The 19978-nt window shown below is 38.9% G+C and overlaps 3 protein-coding genes across 5 annotated transcripts in view; all 3 read left to right on the plus strand.

Moving 5' to 3' along the window:
• The window catches only part of kcnab1b (potassium voltage-gated channel subfamily A regulatory beta subunit 1b), a 34205-nt gene extending 26827 nt beyond the window's left edge, over positions 1-7378 (plus strand). The window contains exons 9-14 of one of the 2 annotated variants that reach the window (XM_056744710.1): positions 2869-2954; positions 3223-3343; positions 3612-3706; positions 4147-4267; positions 4936-5024; positions 5168-7378. In XM_056744710.1, the coding sequence (XP_056600688.1) occupies positions 2869-2954; positions 3223-3343; positions 3612-3706; positions 4147-4267; positions 4936-5024; positions 5168-5257 (602 nt within the window). In that variant the 3' untranslated portion in view covers positions 5258-7378. The remainder of the gene's footprint in view (positions 1-2868; positions 2955-3222; positions 3344-3611; positions 3707-4146; positions 4268-4935; positions 5025-5167) is intronic. The other variant, XM_056744711.1, reaches the window with a different exon arrangement.
• Positions 7379-7835: 457 nt separating this feature from the next.
• On the plus strand, positions 7836-16394 carry pask (PAS domain containing serine/threonine kinase). Of its 2 annotated transcripts, none has more exons than XM_056744661.1 (20): positions 7836-8032; positions 8320-8505; positions 9320-9531; positions 9631-9798; positions 9961-10107; positions 10237-10371; positions 10484-10643; positions 11177-11361; positions 11450-11549; positions 11618-11719; positions 11791-11965; positions 12311-13239; positions 13862-14037; positions 14150-14305; positions 14566-14691; positions 14765-14899; positions 15022-15221; positions 15368-15501; positions 15589-15732; positions 15820-16394. In XM_056744661.1, exons 2-20 carry the CDS (start codon positions 8346-8348, stop codon positions 16002-16004), a joined length of 3729 nt encoding a protein of 1242 aa, XP_056600639.1. In that variant the 5' UTR covers positions 7836-8032; positions 8320-8345; the 3' UTR covers positions 16005-16394. The 2 variants fall into 2 exon arrangements, with proteins under 2 accessions (XP_056600639.1, XP_056600640.1); XM_056744662.1 differs by having other exon boundaries at positions 7836-8017.
• A 200-nt stretch (positions 16395-16594) lies between these two features.
• mterf4 (mitochondrial transcription termination factor 4) lies at positions 16595-19947 on the plus strand. Its single transcript, XM_056744724.1, has 4 exons — positions 16595-16639; positions 17409-17784; positions 17885-18069; positions 19509-19947. Exons 1-4 carry the CDS (start codon positions 16613-16615, stop codon positions 19878-19880), a joined length of 960 nt encoding a protein of 319 aa, XP_056600702.1. The 5' UTR covers positions 16595-16612; the 3' UTR covers positions 19881-19947.
• Positions 19948-19978: the final 31 nt, after the last annotated feature.

Here is a 19978-nt window from a genome sequence, read left to right on the forward strand (position 1 = left end):
ACCTCAGGGGAACCCGGGCCCAACCAGGGGATTCCAGTTCCCCTCTGGCAAAAGCTGCTGCCTCTGCACAAGCTTACAGTGCTTGCACAACAAGGCTTAATAAAATATAAAAATTAAGGATTTAAGATTATCATTAACAATCTAATAGCATTTTAAATGTTGTAGGAAAAACAAAGTTGTCGCGTCCTTTATCCAGCTCTATCCTCTTAGCTCTTTTCAGGTCACCCCTTCCCATTCTCAGCTCTGCAATCAGGTCTGGGCATGAACTGCATCCGGTAACCTTGGAACAAAGAGACAAGACTGGCTGAGAGTAGAATTTTCACCTTATTTGTCAAGTTTTCGTATGAGTTTTTAATAAAGAGAACAAAAAACTGTTAGTTGTTAAAACACATGAAGAGCGTGGATGTTTAGTTAGATGTTTAGGTAATTTAGTTTGTATTTATGCAAAATAATCTGGATTTGGGTCAATTTGGTGAATAATGTTTGTTTTTATATATTGAAATAATCTTTGACCTTAGATTGCCGACTTGACAAATCTGAGCTCAGTTTGAGACAGTATTGAGATCCATTCTAAAACTCTCTAGTTTTCTAGGCTTTATTTAAGGAGAAATATCTCAGGATGCAGGATTTAATCTCAGTATTGTCTAAGGAAAATAACTGAGATATTAAAGACATCTCATTTGTGATTTTTTCTTTCTTCTGGAATTCTGTCATCATTCACTCAACCTCATGTTGTTCCAAACCTTTAAAAATGTCTTTGTTCTGCTGAACACAAAAGATATTTGGAAAAATGTCAGTAACCAAACAGATCTTATCCCCATTGACTCCCATAGTATTTATTTTTCCTAAAATGGTAGTTAATGGGGAATGAGAACTGTTTGGTTACTGACATTCTTTAAAATATCTTTGCGTTCAACAGAACAAAGAAATTTACACAGGTTTGGAACAACTCGAGGGTTAGTAAATGATGACAAAATTTTCCCTTAGACATTATTAAATGATAGCATGTGTGAAGATGAAATGCCAAGTCAGTGGACACATACGTAGCCCTGATCATGGCAGAGTAAGCGCCACAGTGAAATGTCTCCAAACGCAAGTCGAAAACTAGCCGACGATGAGGAGCCATGTAAATTTGAAAATCTCCCCTCGCTGAAGAATCGCAATAAAGTTACTTTATGAGAGCCGATCTGGTACTAGATGCTCTTGCCCAAAAGCTAATAGTAACAACTACAGCTAAACCTAGAACAGCAGTAAACGCCTGGAGCATGTCAGAGCAGATGTGTTTCAAAGCATTATTTATTAGTTCATAAATTCGGGTTCCTGATAAAGAAGCTAAGCTTTAATGTTAAGCATCAATAACATGACTTCCAGAATATTTTGGGGTATTTCTTAGTAAATGAATTGCTGGTCCAGCTGTTTATTTTCACGCATTGTTTTCTAACCCAGTTCACTACAGGAATTATGCAAATCAATGCCACAAATGGTAATGGTGCAAACACTAAATTTGTGCTGATTGCAACACACGCTGAGCATTTTCCCGAGCTGAGCCACAATCTGGCACACTTTGCTGGAACAGTACAGCATCGCTCTATCACTGCGAACCAGGTGCCGTCTTCGAAAAGCAAAAGTGGCTTGTGCCTGGATATATGCCCAGTTAAATTGCTCTTTTCATTATTTGATTGTCATTTGATGAATTACTGCTGCCACGATCACCTTTAGAAATGTACAAACATCAGTTTTAAATAGAACTCTATTAAATGCAAAATTCCATAGCCGGTGATTGCTTCAGGTATAATGACCCTAAGTTGCATAGAAAGTGTTGTGTTTATCTAGAAATTAATGACAATGATTTGTTTCAAAGCTGCAGGTAAGCGTTTTTCTTTGGTATATCCAAACTTAAAATGTTTCTACTGCCTGAAAGTTATTAATTGGAATATATTGGATGAAAAAGAGTCAGAGGAGAGGGGGTCAGTTAGTCATTAAATACCATAAACTAACAAACTTTTTTCTAAATGTGCACTTTTTTGAATGAGGAGTTCATAACTTATTAGTCACTCCATCTCACCTTATCTAATTTTCAAAAAAAAAAGATTTACGTTTTTTCAAAAAAAATTACAATTTTTTTTATTTTGCAACTTTATGAAAACTTTAGGATGGCATGTTGTGCTGTTTTCAGTAAATACCTCATTTGGATAACTGTTTAAATGTTAAACATTATGATGTGCTATGTGTGTGAACCTAAAAAACATTCTTCGTCAAATATCAGCCGTTGTCGTTCTGACTCGGTAGAAATCCCTTTGATGTATAATCCTGTTAAATAAGATGACTGTGAAATAGCTCAGCTCTTTAACATTATTAGCATTATCCGTTATGGAATATTTAACATGTCCAGCAGGAGAGCATGAGGACAGTGCCATCTAAAGGTGACCAGACACACAAAGACTTTTTTCCCCAACAGCCACATTCATCAACAGCCATCCAAAATGTGTGGGTGTTTATGCAAATTACACTGTTGTACACTTGGAAACACCTAATAAGTGAATTTGTTTATAAAATAAGTCCAGGTCATTTAGTGAAAGTAAAGTTATTTGCAACTTCTGTATAGTGGAATTTTAATGCAATTGTGAAATGCGGTATTATTAACACAAGTTTGAAATGTTACATGCAAATAGAATTTGTGCAATTATTCATAACATGTTCCTAGTAACAGGTACCAATACTGTTTGATAACAAAAGAAAACAACAGGAACATATCTCCAAGTGCTCCTTTGGTCTTCTTATGGACTGTATCTCTGGCACAGAGGATCTGATTAAGTAAAATCTTTCTAAAATTACCTGATGTTTTTGTCTGTGGTTGTGTATTTTCAGAAATAGTGAGAGCCATGACTCATGTCATTAATCACGGCATGTCCATGTACTGGGGAACATCACGCTGGTCAGCGATGGAGATCATGGTGAGTGAGCACGCATGATATTCCCATGATTCTGTTTATAACCCTGATGTGCACTCTTTCCCATTTCTTTTCTTTCAATCTTTATCATAATATTTTTTATAAAGCCTTTGCTAACAACAGTTTTTTTTTGCTGCTGTTTTTGCCTGCGTGTGATATTGTGAGTGGGTTTTGTCTGAATGTTCTGAGATGGGGTGTGAAGACTGATGGGAAATAATGAGATTTTATTCTATCTGTCCCCATGCTCTCTCTCCCTTTCTCTTGCTCACAGGAGGCATACTCGGTAGCGAGACAGTTTAATCTGATTCCTCCTGTGTGCGAACAGGCAGAGTATCATTTATTTCAGAGGGATAAAGTAGAGATGCAATTGCCTGAGCTTTACCATAAAATAGGTAAAAATACACAAATACACTGAAAAAGTATGTGGCATTTGGGGGTCCTCAGATTTTCATACTAACAGAACTTTTGAAGACCCTTAAACTCACTTTAGCCCTCCCGCGCAGTCTTCAGGAATTTGGAAAAATAATCTGGATTAGGGCACCTAAAGGTTCACCAAAGGGCAATCTGAGCAACCCAATGTGGCCTTTAAGGTTCTTTTCTGATTTTTAAAACATGCATGGTTAAAATATGACTTTTTATGCTTTTTAACTTGCCTTTTAGGGGTTGGCGTGGTCTCTTGGTCTCCTCTGGCCTGTGGGATCATCACAGGAAAGTATGAGAATGGCATCTCAGAATCCTCCAGGGCCTCTTTGAAGGTACTTTGCTGTTGCTGAAGCATCTGTTGAGTTAAAATAGTGCCAGACACTTGTAAAGTAAATAAACAAAATTATTTATTCGCCAAAAATGCAGAACCAGAATATAACTGAGGTCAGTGTGTAGTGCTGACGTGATTCAACATCTCATACTCACTTAATACAGAAAAACACATTTGCACAAATCTAAATATCTTGCAAACACAACAAACCAACCTGACAGCAAGCTATTGTCAGATTTTAATATAATACCATTTAAGCACATTGGCCATCTGTTTATAGATGACACCTACACAGGTCTAAAATTACCTTTTCATTAGCAATCCACATCCATAAACTACACCTTCCAGCCCCAGCTTTAGCTACGGGGGTGACATTGGCATCTCTGTCAGGCCAGGTTTGCTGTGTGGGGCTGTATCAACATCTCTCTTGTCTCTGTGTAGTCATATCAGTGGCTGAAAGAGAAGATTCTTAGTGATGATGGCAGAAAGCAGCAGGCAAAACTCAAGGAACTGACCCACATTGCTGAGAAGCTCAGCTGTACGCTTCCACAGCTTGCCATCGGTAGGTCAAAAGACTTTCGTCCATTTACACTTAACTGTCACGGCGGGCCACATAATTATAACAGACACCAAGAATCATAGGAATGCTCAGTGGATAATAGGAATTACATGATGTAACTTTAGAAACCATTAGTAGACCGTTTAGAGAAATTTTCTGAAAAGATTTATTGTGACATACTAATTGATTTTGTAATGATCGGTCAAGGGTGCTGTATTGCTTTCTTTGAATTACATATTATTGTTTTCTGTGTTTTTGTGTTTTATTTATCCTAAGGTTTTATTTATTATATTATATTATGATGTATTTTTATGTCATTTGCATTTTATCTTTCAATTTGATTTGAATAAGTTTGTTTAAATACGTTTGTTTTCATGTGTTTTATGAAACCTTTTTTATTCCTTATATTATTATTTATTATATTATATTATTTTTTATGTTTTTTGTATTCTATATATCTATTTTATTTATACATTTATTTAAATAGTTAATTTTTTCATGCTTGCAATTTGAGAATCTTATTTGTGTTCTACTAGAGTATGTCTACTCAAAAATAAGACAACATAAAAACAATAAAAAATCTATATAAAATATATGAAAAACACTTGTTTACAGCACCAGATTATATTGAACCCAGTATAGATTTCTCATTAACCTTTTTTCTTCTGAAGCCTGGTGCCTCCGTAATGAAGGAGTTAGTTCTGTTCTCCTGGGGACATCCAACCCGGCACAGCTCACTGAGAACTTGGGTGCAATACAGGCAAGAGATTTTAAATACACAGATTCACAGTCACGGCTATCTTGCAAGCTCAAATGATCTTTTTCTGTTTCACAGACGAGAGATTTATGTACATGTGATGTTGTATTTCTCTCTAATCATGTACATTACATTCTCAATACCAGGTCCTTTCAAAGATCACCTCTCATGTGGCCACGGACATCGACAAAATTCTGGGAAACCGTCCCCATAGTAAGAAAGACTACCATCATTAGGCCTTTCTGTGAATCCGTATGCCTTGCGACTCAGGATCCCGTGCCAGCCCTCTTGTGTCAGCGGGTGTCCCACCATCGTGTGTCTATCTCAACTTCTGCAGAGATCCATTGTTGCTGTTACAGTAGAAATGCTAAAGTGTTTTGCATGCTTCTATTCAACCCAATTCTGCGAGAAGATCTCTGTGAAGACACACTTGCCAGTGAAGCACAGAAGCTCCTGGACATGTTTGTGGAATTATGCATTTAGCTGTTCATCACCCTTATGTGCCAAAATGATCCCTGGTCTTCACCTCTGGACATGCAATCTGAGAAGGGGCAGGTAAATGTATGAAATGATAGGCTTATATGACCAGTGTATGTGAGCCATGCAGAATGGAAGTGGTGCGGTTGAATTTTTTTATATAGTATGAAGGGTATTCTCTATCTCTTTATGATCATTCCATTAAGAATACATAAATATTGTGACATATTGCTGCTGTCCTTATGAAACCTTGTATCTCCATATTTTGTGATTTTATTTGCAAATATATTTTGGTTACATATAAAAGTATTAACAAAGTGCTTGTCAATTTTGACAACACCGTATTTATTCATTTAAAAAGTGCAGTGTTTTTTCCATTTCCTGAAAAGCAGCGAATCTGGACATCCAAGGTTTCGTAAGGACAGCAACAATATGAAAAAAAATAAAAAAGGTTGATTATGACTTCTCTCTATTCAAATAGATGAAGATTGACATTTCCCTGTGACTGTATAGAACTAGCTTGACATTATATGACATTATTTAATACAGAAAAATCAAAAGCCGGAGTGGAGAGTTTAAAGAATGCTTACACTCTAAAAAGGTATTTGTTTTTTTTTTGTTGGTTAGCTTAAAAATTGTTGCTTTTAAAGTTAATTAAAAAGGTAATTGGTTGTCTTAAAAAGTTACTTAAACTTAAAAATATTAGTTAACTCAATGAATTTCTTGTTGGGTTGACTAATACTTTTAAGTTGAATTAACTCAAAATTTTAAGGCAACCAGGTAACCAACAAATTTTTTAAGTGTAACTGGAAGAGTTGTTTAGATTTGCTCACATTCTCTGCTACGTTGGTCTTACTTACTGAAAAGAATGCAATGTAGGAGAAAAAAATAATTTGCATATTATGCTGAGAATGTAAAAACGGAGAACTGTGACGTTTGGCAGTGCGTAAGCTGTGTGCGACAAAAATGTGTTGGAGTTAAAAGCCATCAACAGTGGATTTGGCTGTTATCATGTTAAAATGTTTCTCTGACATGTTGTGCATATTGTCTTCGTCGTCTTTAAAAAAAAGCACAAAACTGTTTGTGTATGTTTATCCCTGAAATATGTGATGTGTCATTTGTTCCATGATTTTTTATTCCCACTGCTCTGGATGAATATTATAAGTAACATAGTTCGTAAAATGCTTTTTCAGTGAAACAAGCGTTCCACTGTATTCAATGACACTGATTAAAGACATGCTTGCTGCTGTATTTGTATTTGAACTGCTAAGCAGTAAATGCAGAGAGACTGAAATCTAGAATTATGTCTATTACAAGCAGTGTTGGGTAAGTTACTCTGAAAAAGTAATTAATTACTAGTTACTCATTACATATTCAATAGTGTAATTAGATTACTGTCCATATTTCTCTGTCCAAAAAGTATTTAGTTACTCATTACTAATTATTTTTCTATATCCTACATCAACCTTGATTAGTTAAGTGATTCAAGAATATACATGAAACGGCTTATTGAATTCATTCAAATAAATAATAATATTAACTGACCAAAGTATTACAAATGTGAGAATTATACATTAAAGCACAGATTTTAAAGTAAGACTCTGAATTTTGAAGTCATTAAACTATTGCACACGAATATATTTAACAAAGTATTTAGTTTAATTACATCAAAAGTAACTGTATTTAAATTACAGAAAACATATGAGTAATCCCTTACTTTACTTTTTCAAGGGAAAAGTAATTAAATTACAGTAACTAATTACTTATTAACTAGTTACACCCAACACTTACTACAAGCAAGGTCAAAATGTTTACAAACTTGAAAATGAAGCTGTTATTTAATGCATTGTGCAGAGTGCTTTAACATCTAAATAAATTGTGAATCTCCTGTTTTCTATCTTTATTTATATGTATTTTAAATAATATTTCTCAGATATTCAGACATTGTAAAGATATATTTTGGTTGATTTTGCTAAAGCACATATAGAATAAAATTACAATAATACCCTGCAAAATGTCTGGTGTAGTTTAAACGGTTTGTTTGTCGTTTCTAAGGCTGAATAATGTAAAAAAAACTCAATTAGTTAAGAAAAACAAAAACTAGGACGTTACTTAACGCAGCAAACTGAGTCATATGGAAAAACCAAAGGGGAAATAACATAAACAAGCCACCACCTTCATACGTCTCCATAGAAACTGCAAGGCTCCTTAATGAAGCGAGCTCCGCCCACTCGCGTTTCCTATTGGGTAAACTCACTGTCAAGTTTCAAAATGATGATTTTTCATTGGCTCTTACCCTCTCGTCACCTTATTTCGATTCCACACGCGCCAAACAGTGTAGGCCATGATATATTTGACGCAAGCGCTCCAATCGACGTGTTTACGATCATGCTGAATTGAAATTCCTGATCTTTAAAGGATTCATTAAAATTTCTTTTTTTCCAATTGCTGAATTTGGATATTTTTGAACAAAGAAGAAATCAGCCTTCGTCTCCAAGGCAGCAGGAAGTAAACTGAAGGCAAGTACGTGTTGGGTGAGTGACGCTGCTCAAAATCGCGATACGTTATAACCGTGCTGTAGATTATATACACGTTCAAAGTTTTGTGAAATTATCCTCTAGATTTTAGCTACCATTAACGCCATTAAAACAACTTTGTGGTTTGTTCTTGCAGTTCTGCTGGTTCTAACGCATCAGTAACGTTAGAACCCAACATTGCCAGCAGAGACCATTCAGTTAAAGTAACCATTAAAACCAGTACAATTCCCACGATATGCATACAATCCTATAGAATTTCTGCTCGGTTTCGGTTGTTTTTACAGCGGGGCGTTTTACGGTGCATGCAGCGATGTGGCAGTCGCAAAGGCGAAGGAGCAGCCCCAGGGGTGACGGCTTGTGTGTTGCTGATGATGACTGTATTAGCAGTCTGATGAAGAATGATTCCTTCTGCATGAATCAGTCTTTCCCCTCTGCAAAGAACTGCGCTTTGAACCCCGTGGATGCAACAGGTGGGCAGTGTGAGCAGACGCTGAAACTGTTTTAAAAACTTATAGAAGAAAAAGTCTATAAATGTACATAAATTAAATTCTTGTTGGGTCAGAATGGGACAAACCCAATGCTTATCCTAGGCTGGGTTGTTGGGAGTTAATTTAACCCAACCGTTTATGACAAAATAACTTAAAGGGGTCATATGATACGGCTTAAACGAATATTATTGTTTGTTTTAGATTTAATGCAATGTGTATGCATGATTTAAGGTTCAAAAACGCTGTATTTTCCACATACCATGCATGTTTGTACCTCTTTGCCCCGCCTCTCTGAAACGCGGATTATAAAAAAGCTCACTCTGAAAAGCGAGGTGTGCAATGATTGGCCAGTTAACCAGTGCGTAGTGATTGGTCGAATACTGCAAGCGTGTGACGTGTGATACCATATTTGAAACATCATGTTCCCAAGCAATTGTACTGGCAGGTACTCTTGTCACTACACAATTCGTAGCACAAACAGACGTGGATTTATGGGGGTGTGGTTACATGAGGTGTTTCAAGCCGGTCTGGTTGAGCATTCGCTTTAGATGGAATGCATCTTATGTTCCGACACTTTAATCTTTGCAATTTTATTTGTCTATACATGCATGGGAAACTTATAACACACCAAAGACACAGAAAAACACGTGTACGCACCATATGACCCCTTTAATGGTTAGTTACTGACAATGTAATGTTACTTATGCAATTTACAAAGACTTAGACTTTGAAAGTCTTAGAAAGTCTTAAGCACACTATGTGTTGAAAACACGCTGACTTGTTTGTTTTCGTGCAGGTGATTTTTATGCTGGCTCATCTGTGGCGATGAGGAATCTTCAGATTTCAGATCTGCATGCCTCTCATCCGGCATCTCAGCCATCAGCCCAGGAGTCCCCTGTGTTTGAGAGCTCTCTGCTCCGACAGCTCGTCCATGGTGCTACAGAGAAGAGCGGGAAAGCTCTGAATCCCAGCACAGCAATCCTGTCCATAAGCCGAACCACAGCAAAGGTATCGGATGACTCCGTTGATGTTTTACCTGTTCTCTGGTTCATAAAACTATACAAATTGTTTGCATTTGTAAATGTTTTCCTTTGCATAATTTGCCAGGTTGTGGATGCCAACGATTATGCTTGCAAGCTGTTTGAGTGTCCATATAGCGATTTGATTGGCCGGAAGCTGACCTCTCTCGTAAGAACCAATCAGATGCTGCAGGAAATCTTGAAGGAGGATACTGTGGATTCCACTGGGAACCTTAATACTGTTTCTGCAAAAGTGGTATGACAATGAAAACAACTCAATTGACTGTCACTAATTCCATGGATATTTAATTTTGTCCATAGTGTGGCATTTATTTCTCTCGCTTTCATCTCTGGCTTTCCTGTGCCGGAGAAAACATTCACTAATGAAAGCTCGGCTCTGTCTCATTCTCTCCGTCAGGTGACTGCGGCAAGTTTGGCAGGTGCAGAATTTCCTGTTTCTGTGTATGTCCATATGCCAGAGCAGCAGCAGCAGCAGCAGCAGGTTGTTGACCTTCTCGTGGAAAGAGTAGAGAGGATCACGGCACACGTGACTTTCACTCAGAATGTGAGGCTTGTTTTTTACTTTTTATACCTTATTTTGGCCTGTTATCCAGTGCAAAACTCAATCATAGAAATGTTGTTGTATAACTGCTGCCGAATGACCTCAAAAAAGTTATATTGTCTGTTTCTTCAGGGTGGAATCATCAGTTGTGATCCCACTTTTGCCCATCTCCATGGTTACCACGGTGCTGAGGAAATGACAGGCCTGTCAATCATGGCTCTTATGCCATCACTACAGATCCCATTTCACTGCAGGACAACTCCTAAGGTTAAAAAGCCATGTTTCATCTGTGCTACTTGATAATATTTTGTGATCTGTGATGCCATTCTGCCTTACCGGCAGTATGCTAGTATAACACTATAGTTTGTTTGTATTGCAGGTGTTGCGTGTACAGAGGTTGTGTTTTCAGGACAGGTCTGGTCTATCAGTGCCTGCATGTGTCAGACTGCAGGCTGCTGTATCCTGTGCAAGATCAGCCCATCCAGAACATTCTGACATCTCGCTTAGCAGCTCTCGACGACTCAGTCGGACACCGTCAGGTCAGTCTTCACTTCCTTTACTCTTTTATTGCAGGAGGGTTTTTTAGACTGGTGGCGGTGCTTGTGAATGCTACATCTCACTGTTGAACGTCACACATGAAGTATTGTTTTCAAGATAAAATGTGTAATTCATTAAGGCAAGTGACTCATCAGGACATTTATTGTTAGGATTATAAAAGCAGACAAAGCAAAGCTTAGACTTCTGAAGGAGTTAAAAATGTAATGACATTCTCTTTCAAACGTTGTTATAGCAGATCAGACTTCATTACCGTGAATCACATTTCATTACTGTGGTGCAAAATTCATAACCGTGAATCAGATTTTGAGCTCTTCCTGCAGTGTTTATGGATTACTTATATCCACCATATCCTCTGAAAAAGCCACTGTGGATTTCTAGGATTTTTTGTGATCTTAATCTATAATCTTTTGTTTTGTTTTTAATCGCCATGAATTTATTAATGAATTTGCTTCTTAAATGGCTACAAATTTCAACATGATCCATACAGAGCCCTGACGCTCTTATTGTCCTGCAGGTGATAAATCAGGTGCTGGTGAAATCTTGTCCCCCAGCTCAGGTGTGCTGTACTCTGGGTCAGTGTGTGTATTTGTTCCCGGTAGCTGTTTTGTGACGCTCCGGCCCAATGGTACCATTCACAGTGTCAACAACATCTTCAGCTTCTTGCTCCTTGGATACAACAGCAGTCAACTTCTCGGCAAGGTACAGTTGCTGGAACATTCCCAATTACTTAGCATCCGTTGTCTGTAGGAACTTTTAAGCTATTATAACTTTGAACCTGGACGTGCAGAACATCACATACCTGATACCAGCATTTTACGAGCGAGTTCATGCCGGGAATGAAAGCAACCACCCCGCATCAAATCTACATGACACATCCAGCCCCACAGGTATAAAGACTTCAGAACATACACATTTATTTAGTAAAACATTGTGCTGACATCTCCCTTTCTCTTAGATCCTTTTAGATGTTCTCCTAGTGCTAACTGTCAACCCGCTGATGTACTAACACTCTCTACTGATGTTCACTCAACAAGAGATGATCAACAAGAGACTTGTAGTGAGTTTTGTTTTTAACTGCTGCTGTTATATAAGCTGAGAAAATCAACAAATGTGATGTGTGATGTGTAGATCCAAACACCGTTCTTGCTGGGGACAGCGTGATGGTACATATGGCTATGCGGAGAAGAGCGGGTCTCGGGAAAGGAAAGAAGATCTTTACGGGGACCAGCGCTAAACTGGAGAAGGAGGGCAGCGTCCCATCAACCATGACCTCACCTGCTGTCACCTCCACACCACTGAATGGGTAAGATACATACAACATTTCTTTTCAGACAGTCTGCTCATTTAGGCATATTAAGTTAAACTGTTATTAAAATAAAACTTTTTGTTTTATGATCTTTATCTTAACTGGTAGAGCTTAATGCAAAGATCATAGGTTCTATGTCCATAGAACAAACAGACATGAATGCAAATTACTTCATTTGCTTGCAAAGCCTTTTGGAGGCATGCCTAGGGCATATTAATAAAATATCATGGCAATATGAAACAAACACAATCTTGAAGCTGTGTAAAGATGTTTCAGGAGTCAAGTTGTCCTGATAAATTGTGTGGAGGTGTTTGTAAATCATAATCCTTCTGCTGATTTCAGGTTGAATGACACTTCAGAACTTTGTGAACAGATTGTAGACGTGACTGCACAGGTGTCCGAGTCTGACTCTGCCAACTCCACCACCGCTCTGCTACAGACCTTTGCTTTGGTGGAGTCCCTGGAGGTTCACAATATCAATTACACTTCTCGTGGTCCATCAGGGCAGCTCATCTCTGGGCAAGATTCCTCCAAGGCACCTCTGAAGCAGAAACCGCTGAACCCGGACCATATGATCGCTCCAAAGTCTTGTGGAAGTCATCCTGAACCTCATAAACAGTCCTGTCAGTGCTCCGAGCAGGACCAGCTTCAGGACTCCAGCTTTGAGGTGATCTCCCTGGGCAGTGGGTCATCATCTGGGTTTTGTGAGAAGTTGGTGGGAGTTGCCGGGCCAGAAAAGCTCGATGAGTCTCAGCAGGGACGTCAGCTGACGGAATCGGGGAGCTACTTCCTGGACTTAAACACAAATGGAGATGAAATTGTTCATGCCCTATCGGAGATGAACCTGAATGAGAGCATTGAGATCCCAAATATACCTTTTGATCTTGATTACTCGTTGACGTCGTGTGATACCGCTGAACTTCTGCGTACCCCTTCGCCCTTCATTGTAGAGTTGGACACTGAGGTTGAAGCACAGGTCTGCCCGGAGGAGGAGGCAACACAAGTAAATGCCTCCTTATTTAAAGAACAAACGGAGCGTGCAAGCCCTCAACAGAAGCCTGATGAACAACCACAACCAAAGCAACTTCTGGAACATTGGAATTCCCCATCGGCATATGTCAAGGGCCGTGTTCTGGATCTCAGGACTGGTGGAATGGTCTTGCAAGGAGACGCTCCTACTACCTCCACCCCAAAAAAGGCTAGGGCAAACTCTCTTATTCCAGAGGGCAGGTTTCATGTCACCTGCTACCACAGAGATGGAACTCCAATCGGTATGCGAGCTGTGTCTCTCTAGGTCTTCTGTTTCAGATATACTTCACACAATGTCCACAGTGACATCACCTGATATTAATAAGTCTACTTAAGCCATGATATTATTTGTTAAGAGTCCCAGCCTTTTTCAGTTTCAAGACGCCAAAACCTTACAATTTCATTGTTAGTTATATGTTGCTTATTCTTAGAATAATGCAAATACATTGCATAACTACAAACACACCACATTCATTTTGAAAAAAAAGCTTTTTGCAGGTTAATTATACAACGATACTAAGAAACTTGGCAATGACCTTCGGTATATTTTTGCCCAATGTGCCGAATAATCTTCTAGTTATCACAATACATCAAAATATCGCAGATATTTTGTTAATACTAAAATATAAAATAGTGCAATAATTTTTTTACATTATCATATATACCATACACTGCATTATCTAGCAAGTTATCACATATTGCATTTTTCTCCACTTTTTTCCATAACTATAAAAACATGTGACCGATTGATATTGCAGATTAGAGTTACATCATTGCTTATATTTTCACATGTGCCGCGTACTAGCTTTCAGGAAAAAGTGCAGTACATAGTTGTTAATACAATGATCCTTTCAATCTGTGTAGAGGTACAATGTGATGTCTGTCAGACATCCATGTCCAGTGGTGGTTCTCTTATCTGTCTATGGCTAAGTGGGGGCCATCTCTTGCTCAACCACCAGGAGGCACTACAGAGCACAATGTCTCCCACAATAAGAACAAGAGCCACAGAACAGGAGCCCTCTGCATATAGCTTTGCTGAGGTGATGTGAAATGTGTGCATGATCTCTTAACTGAGCGTACACTTGACAATTTTCGAGGTTAGGGGTTGAACTTGGCCCACTAATTATGTTATGTTATGTTTTTCTTATTCAGGCAATCCGGTCCGATGCCTTGCGCTCTTCTGTGGACCTGGAGCAGTCCAGAGCATGCGAGGGGCAGTTTGAGGAAGACTATCGCCCCCTGCGATCCATCGGAAGAGGAGCATTTGGTTTTGTCTGGCTTGCTTCAAGACGAAAAGACGAACATGAAGTCAGTGACTTTACAGTTATATTCTTCCAGTTATGTCATTTTGATCTAACTGAGAAACGTGTGTATCTAGCCTTTTGTAAATTGTGTAGAGCACAATCTCTACACGATTGTAGAAATGTTGGTGTCGCTAGCTCGAGTGGTACTGTATAGCACTGCTTTAGCAATTAAATGCCAGGGAAGATGAAAAATGTATACCTTAGATGCACTGAAAGTTGCTTTAGGTAAATATATGTAGTATAAACCCTCTCAAACTCTCTCAGGTTGTTGTGAAGTTCATCAGAAAAAGTGCGGTGGTGATTGAATGTTGGGTCGATGATCCTGATTTGGGTCAGGTCAGTAAGGAAGTGGCTATACTGGCTCGTCTGCAACATCCCAACATTGTGAAGGTACGTTGAGAAATCCGCTACGAGGGATGTCTTGTCATTATAACAGTCAATGTCATCAGGTTTGTTCCTGCAGGTGCTTGAGGTGTTCGAAAACGATGGGTTCTTCCAAATGGTCATGGAGAAACATGGGGCTGGGCTCGATCTGTTCGAGTTTATTGACATGCAGCCCAGACTGGATGAGCCTCTTGCAAGTTACATTTTCAGACAGGTGGGAAAGAGATGTTGATTTGATATCTTTTTTTTTTTTCAGAGGGGGATGGTAATGGTTTTATAATAGCAGGTAGTCAGGTTGGATTCAATATTTCTCTCATAATCTGTATTTGTACACAGCTGGTAGATGCAGTTAATTACCTACGGGGGAAAAGGGTTCTTCACAGGGACATAAAGGATGAAAACATCATCATAAACTCTCAGTTTCACATCCAGCTGATTGACTTTGGCTCAGCTGCCGTGCTTGAACCTGGACAACTATTCTACACCTTTTGCGGGACTCTGGAGTACTGCTCACCCGAAGTGCTTCAAGGAAACCCGTATGTCTTTAGAGTGCTGTGTATGCAGTTCTGTTTGACAGGATGCACAAAATAGCTTTAAAGTGTTGCCTTAAAATAAATGTTATAAAGATAGAATCTCTGTATTTTATTATGATGTTTGTTTTGATGTTTTTCCATGTTTATAGGTACGAAGGTCCAGAGCTGGAGATGTGGTCTCTGGGAGTGCTCTTATACACATTACTTTTCAGTGAAAATCCTTTTTTTAATGTGCAAGAGACCCTTCAGGCACAACTCAACCCTCCCTGCCAGATATCCACAGGTTTGGAGCTCAACTTAATCTCGCTTGTTTTTCAGACGCTGACTTTTAGTTCAATAACTAGACGCCTAATGGTTGTCTGTGTTTTAGAGTTGTACGGACTGTTAGCTGGTCTTTTGCACCCAGTGGTTACCCAGAGAATGACACTAGAGGAGCTTTTGGAGTCGCCATGGTTACGGCAGCCCGTAAACCTAGCAGAGTACTCATGGGGAGAGGTCTTCCCCTCCAGCAACGGTAAGAAAGAAACTTTATGCCATGACCCACACATTCGGTGCGCACAAGCCCACAGGAGTCATAACCTACATCTTTTTATTACCTTAGAGTCCACTGAGCATGCGGTTTCCTACTCTGGTATTCATCAGGCAGACATCCTTTACCTGGACCCTGATAACAACCTAAGTTCATCGGAGGACACACCTCTAGAGGATGAAGAAGAAGACGAGGAGCAGAGGAGAACGATGGCAGCGCTGCAGTCTGAGCTGCTGAAATATCTCACTGAAGAGTAACTGTCTGTTCGCCTGCTCATGTTTATCATGATTCAAATCTGTCCAAGCCCTCCCAAGATGTACAAAACAGCCTTATCTCTGTGTTTGGGGAAGGGAAATCATTAAGGTTGTTTATCAGACCTCATCTAACCTAGACATTTAAAACATTGTGTTATGTAGAAAGATCTCTCACTGTACTGTAATGTTTCACAGAAGGAAAACTGCAACAATTGTTCTGTTAAAACAGATGCACTGGACCTGGATGAGGGTCAGCTGAGTTTTAAAATAATCTGTTTTTAGGCTTTGAAGAAGCAGTTGTGCAAACAACATATTTTAGGTTGATTTTTAACCTTTTAAATTATGAATGTTTTAATTATTTTTTTAAATGTCTTTATTTATCCTGTGAATAAATTGTTGGTGATAGCAATTACGATTGCTTTGGTTGTTTGTACGTTTATTCGAAAGGTGCACAGGCTTTGTAAAGCCTGTCATTGACTGAAATTATTTTCAATAAATAGTTGCAGTTTAAAGTTGTTATTTCTCCGCTGGATTATTTAAATATATTTGTTCTGGCGGAACCTTTGCGCGAGGTTCTTGTTTCACTCGGAGCGTATTTTGACGCAGGACAAATGTTTACACACGCTTGCCGACGTCAGGTGAGGACAAAATGAAAATTCTACCCCTAACGGTTTAGATATTACACCCCTTATTGAATGTTGGTGCACTGGCTAACACATTGCTGTACACTGTATTAAGCCATATTTGCAATGGATTCGTGTTATCTGGGGACTTCGTGTGATTTATAAATGACCTCCCCACATCTGTATTTCATGTGGCGCATTCGCACGGGATAAGTAATGTTAGAGCCTGTGACTTAACTCAAATTAAAGGATCTATTTACCGCAAATGATGGCAAGGCTTTACGTATAGTTTGTATAGCCTATAGTTGTATCATAGTGTTTAATAATATATGACAGTATCTGTCCGCATTTGAGACCCGTGATCCCGAACCGGATGGAAGATCACCGCGATCGCGTGTCTCAAATGTTGTGAGAGTTTCCGCGAAGAATAACAAAACGGGAGACATTTGCATGTTATTTTTAGTACTGTTCAGAACAACATTAACCTTATTCATAAACCTGATCCGGTTGCATACACTGCTCAGACTAGACGTTTTTCTTCAAGACTTGTCATAAATTCTTTAATTCAGTTAAATATTTTTTTTTTTCATTGGGCTAACCGAAATATGAAAAGAAATACTGATTAGTCAGTTTTTTTTAATAAATCGTATTTAGTTTTTCATCAGGTATGTGAATATACATCAACATCTCGAGTTGAAGAGAAGAATAAATGCACATGACATTATATATTATGTGTTCTGCTGCTACATACTTAATTGAATTCGTTTTCTCCCTTTGCTCTCAGATAGTAAGATGGATGTGGAGATGGAGTGTTTGTCCTATGGATGCGGGCAGAGGTCATATGTCCTTCTGCTCTACACGACAGGAGCACCTTCAATCGTCTCACACCAGTCAGGTCCCACAACGGCCGGGAGCACAGCTTAATGTACGCTCTCTGCTCGAAATGGGCTTTTCAGAAACTCAAGCCGATGAGATGCATGAAGGCGCGTTGAAGAGCCGTGGGAAACATGTTCCATCGATCCTGACAGTACTGTTACTCTTAGGGCTAAACCCGGCCAGCATCCTCAAAATAATGCAGAAATGTCCAGAGGTTTATTCGCTTAAAGGTGCAGAGATACAGCAGCGCATCGATAATCTCAGGAAATTGGGATTGGTAGAAGGTAATGTGTCATGTTGATTTATGTTTATTGATTTGACAAGTTTTGCTCTCAATCTCATACATATGGAAGACAAATTGAACGTTTTCCGACCTGTTCACAGGCAGTTTGCAGAGAGTGATCAGTCACTACCCAAAGGTCATGGTCCTGCCGATCAAGAGGGTCAACATGGTGTCTCGATTGCTCAAAGAGAAATGCCACATTACCGTCCAGCAGCTCACAGACATCCTCAGAGACTCACCTGAGGTTTTAGAGGAGGATTTGGCCCGGTTAGAGTACAAATTTCAGGTATGGCAAGACATGTTACAGGTGTGGCCTGCAGAACATGGGACCTCCATGATGCCACGTCAATGTCAACCTTTAGTGATGCTCTGTTGGCTCTTTTACCTTTAATGTTGGCATTATGGCCTCCAACCTTACATAAAATAAAATTCTGCTATTGTTAACTGAGCATATACACTCACCTAAAGGATTATCAGAAACACCTGTTCAATTTCACATTAATGCAATTATGGTGGTGGTGTAATGGTGTGGGGGATGTTTTCTTGGCACACTTTAGGCCCCTTAGTGCCAATTGGGCATCGTTTAAATGCCACGGCCTACCTGAGGATTGTTTCTGACCATGTCCGTCACTTTATGAACACCATTTACCCATCCTCTGATGGCTACTTCCAGAAGGATAATGCACCATTTAACAAAGCTTGAATCATTTCAAATTGGTTTCTTAAAAATGACAATGAGTTCACTGTACTAAAATGGCCCCCACAGTCACCAGATCTCAACCCAATAGAGCATCTTTGGGATGTGGTGGAACGGGAGCTTCGTGCATCCCACAAATCTTCATCAACTGCAAGATGCTATCCTATCAATATGGGCCAACATTTCTAAAGAATGTTGAATCAATGCCTAGTAGATTCAATGCCTAGTAGATTCAATGCCTTGTTGAATCAATGCCTAGTAGAATTAAGGCAGTTCTGAAGGCGAAAGGGGGTAAAACAGTATTAGTATGGTGTTCCTAATAATCCTTTAGGTGAGTGTAGTTCCACACTATTTCTTCTACAGTTTGGCATGTTTGTCACACAAAGTTAGTGTATGGCTCCCGTAAGATTTACTGAAAAGTGTCATGTTAACATTTTTACAATGCAAATGTCATGGTCTTGACTGGAGTAAACAATGACTAAATTTGATGTTTAAGGTTATTTTTCCCTAAAGGGATCCCCGACCGTCTGCCTTTTAGACGTTTCTCTAATGAAGTACAGATCATTTAAATAATTAATATAGAACTCCAAGACCTGAAATGGGTGTTAAATGAAGGAAGATGTTTTATAGATGCAATACAGCGAATGTTAAACTCCAAAAAGATATTATCATAGTAGTGACTCACTATATTACAAAGTTCAGAACAAGGTTATTATAGTTTGCGATAAACAATTGAATGTATCTGTAATTTAAAATCAAATCAAATATCACCCCTAAATATTATTTGAAATATTTCCTCAGCAGTAAACTGAACCAAGTTTAAGCAGAGGCACTAAAATTATTATCTGGAAAAAGTAAATAAACTAAAGATGATGAAAACTGTATATATTGTATTTTAGAATTATAACATTTGGGTTGTTGATCTTTGACCTTTTCTGTTGCACATTGAGTCGTTGTGAATAATACAGTTAAAGAGTGTTTGCATTCTGTAATAGTTTATAGACTGACGCACGCATTTCCCCCCGCAGTATGCATATTTCCGCATGGGTGTGCGGCAGGCAGAGATGGTAAAAGCCAAGATGTTTCGTTTGACACTGTCCATGCTGCGTTGTCGTCACTGTTTTCTTGAGCGTAGAGGACTGTACCAGACACCAGACAAGAAGGGCCAAACGCTCATACTTAACCCATTGCTCAAAGACTTCCTCTGCGTCTCCGAGGAAACCTACCTAACTCAGGTTGCTATGGCAACGGCAGAGGAGTTCCATGTGTTCTGTAAACTGATTGAAAGAGAGCAGGAAGAGGAGTTCAGCAATGAGGAACAGGAGTTGGGTGATGATGATGATGATGATGATTTTGATGAAAAACACTGGAAGACTGGCTACAAGAGGGACAAAAAATAAAAAGACATTCTACACGTTGTTATATAACATCTTAAAATGATTAAAGGAACTATTTCATGTAACATAATGCCACTATTGATTTTGTTTGTTTATTGGTA

The sequence above is a fragment of the Triplophysa dalaica genome, chromosome 3 (assembly GCF_015846415.1).
Source record: "Triplophysa dalaica isolate WHDGS20190420 chromosome 3, ASM1584641v1, whole genome shotgun sequence".
Taxonomy (NCBI): domain Eukaryota; kingdom Metazoa; phylum Chordata; class Actinopteri; order Cypriniformes; family Nemacheilidae; genus Triplophysa; species Triplophysa dalaica.

Bases quoted from the DNA above. Each gene is read 5' to 3' on its own strand.
- pask (XM_056744661.1), top strand. From the start codon at position 8,346: ATGTGGCAGTCGCAAAGGCGAAGGAGCAGCCCCAGGGGTGACGGCTTG. The intron at 8,506-9,319 runs GTGGGCAGTGTG...GTTTTCGTGCAG, and splicing joins GAACCCCGTGGATGCAACAG to GTGATTTTTATGCTGGCTCA. The intron at 14,038-14,149 runs GTGATGTGAAAT...TTTCTTATTCAG, and splicing joins CTGCATATAGCTTTGCTGAG to GCAATCCGGTCCGATGCCTT.
- mterf4 (XM_056744724.1), top strand. From the start codon at position 16,613: ATGTTTACACACGCTTGCCGACGTCAG. The intron at 17,785-17,884 runs GTAATGTGTCAT...ACCTGTTCACAG, and splicing joins GAAATTGGGATTGGTAGAAG to GCAGTTTGCAGAGAGTGATC. The intron at 18,070-19,508 runs GTATGGCAAGAC...TTCCCCCCGCAG, and splicing joins GGTTAGAGTACAAATTTCAG to TATGCATATTTCCGCATGGG.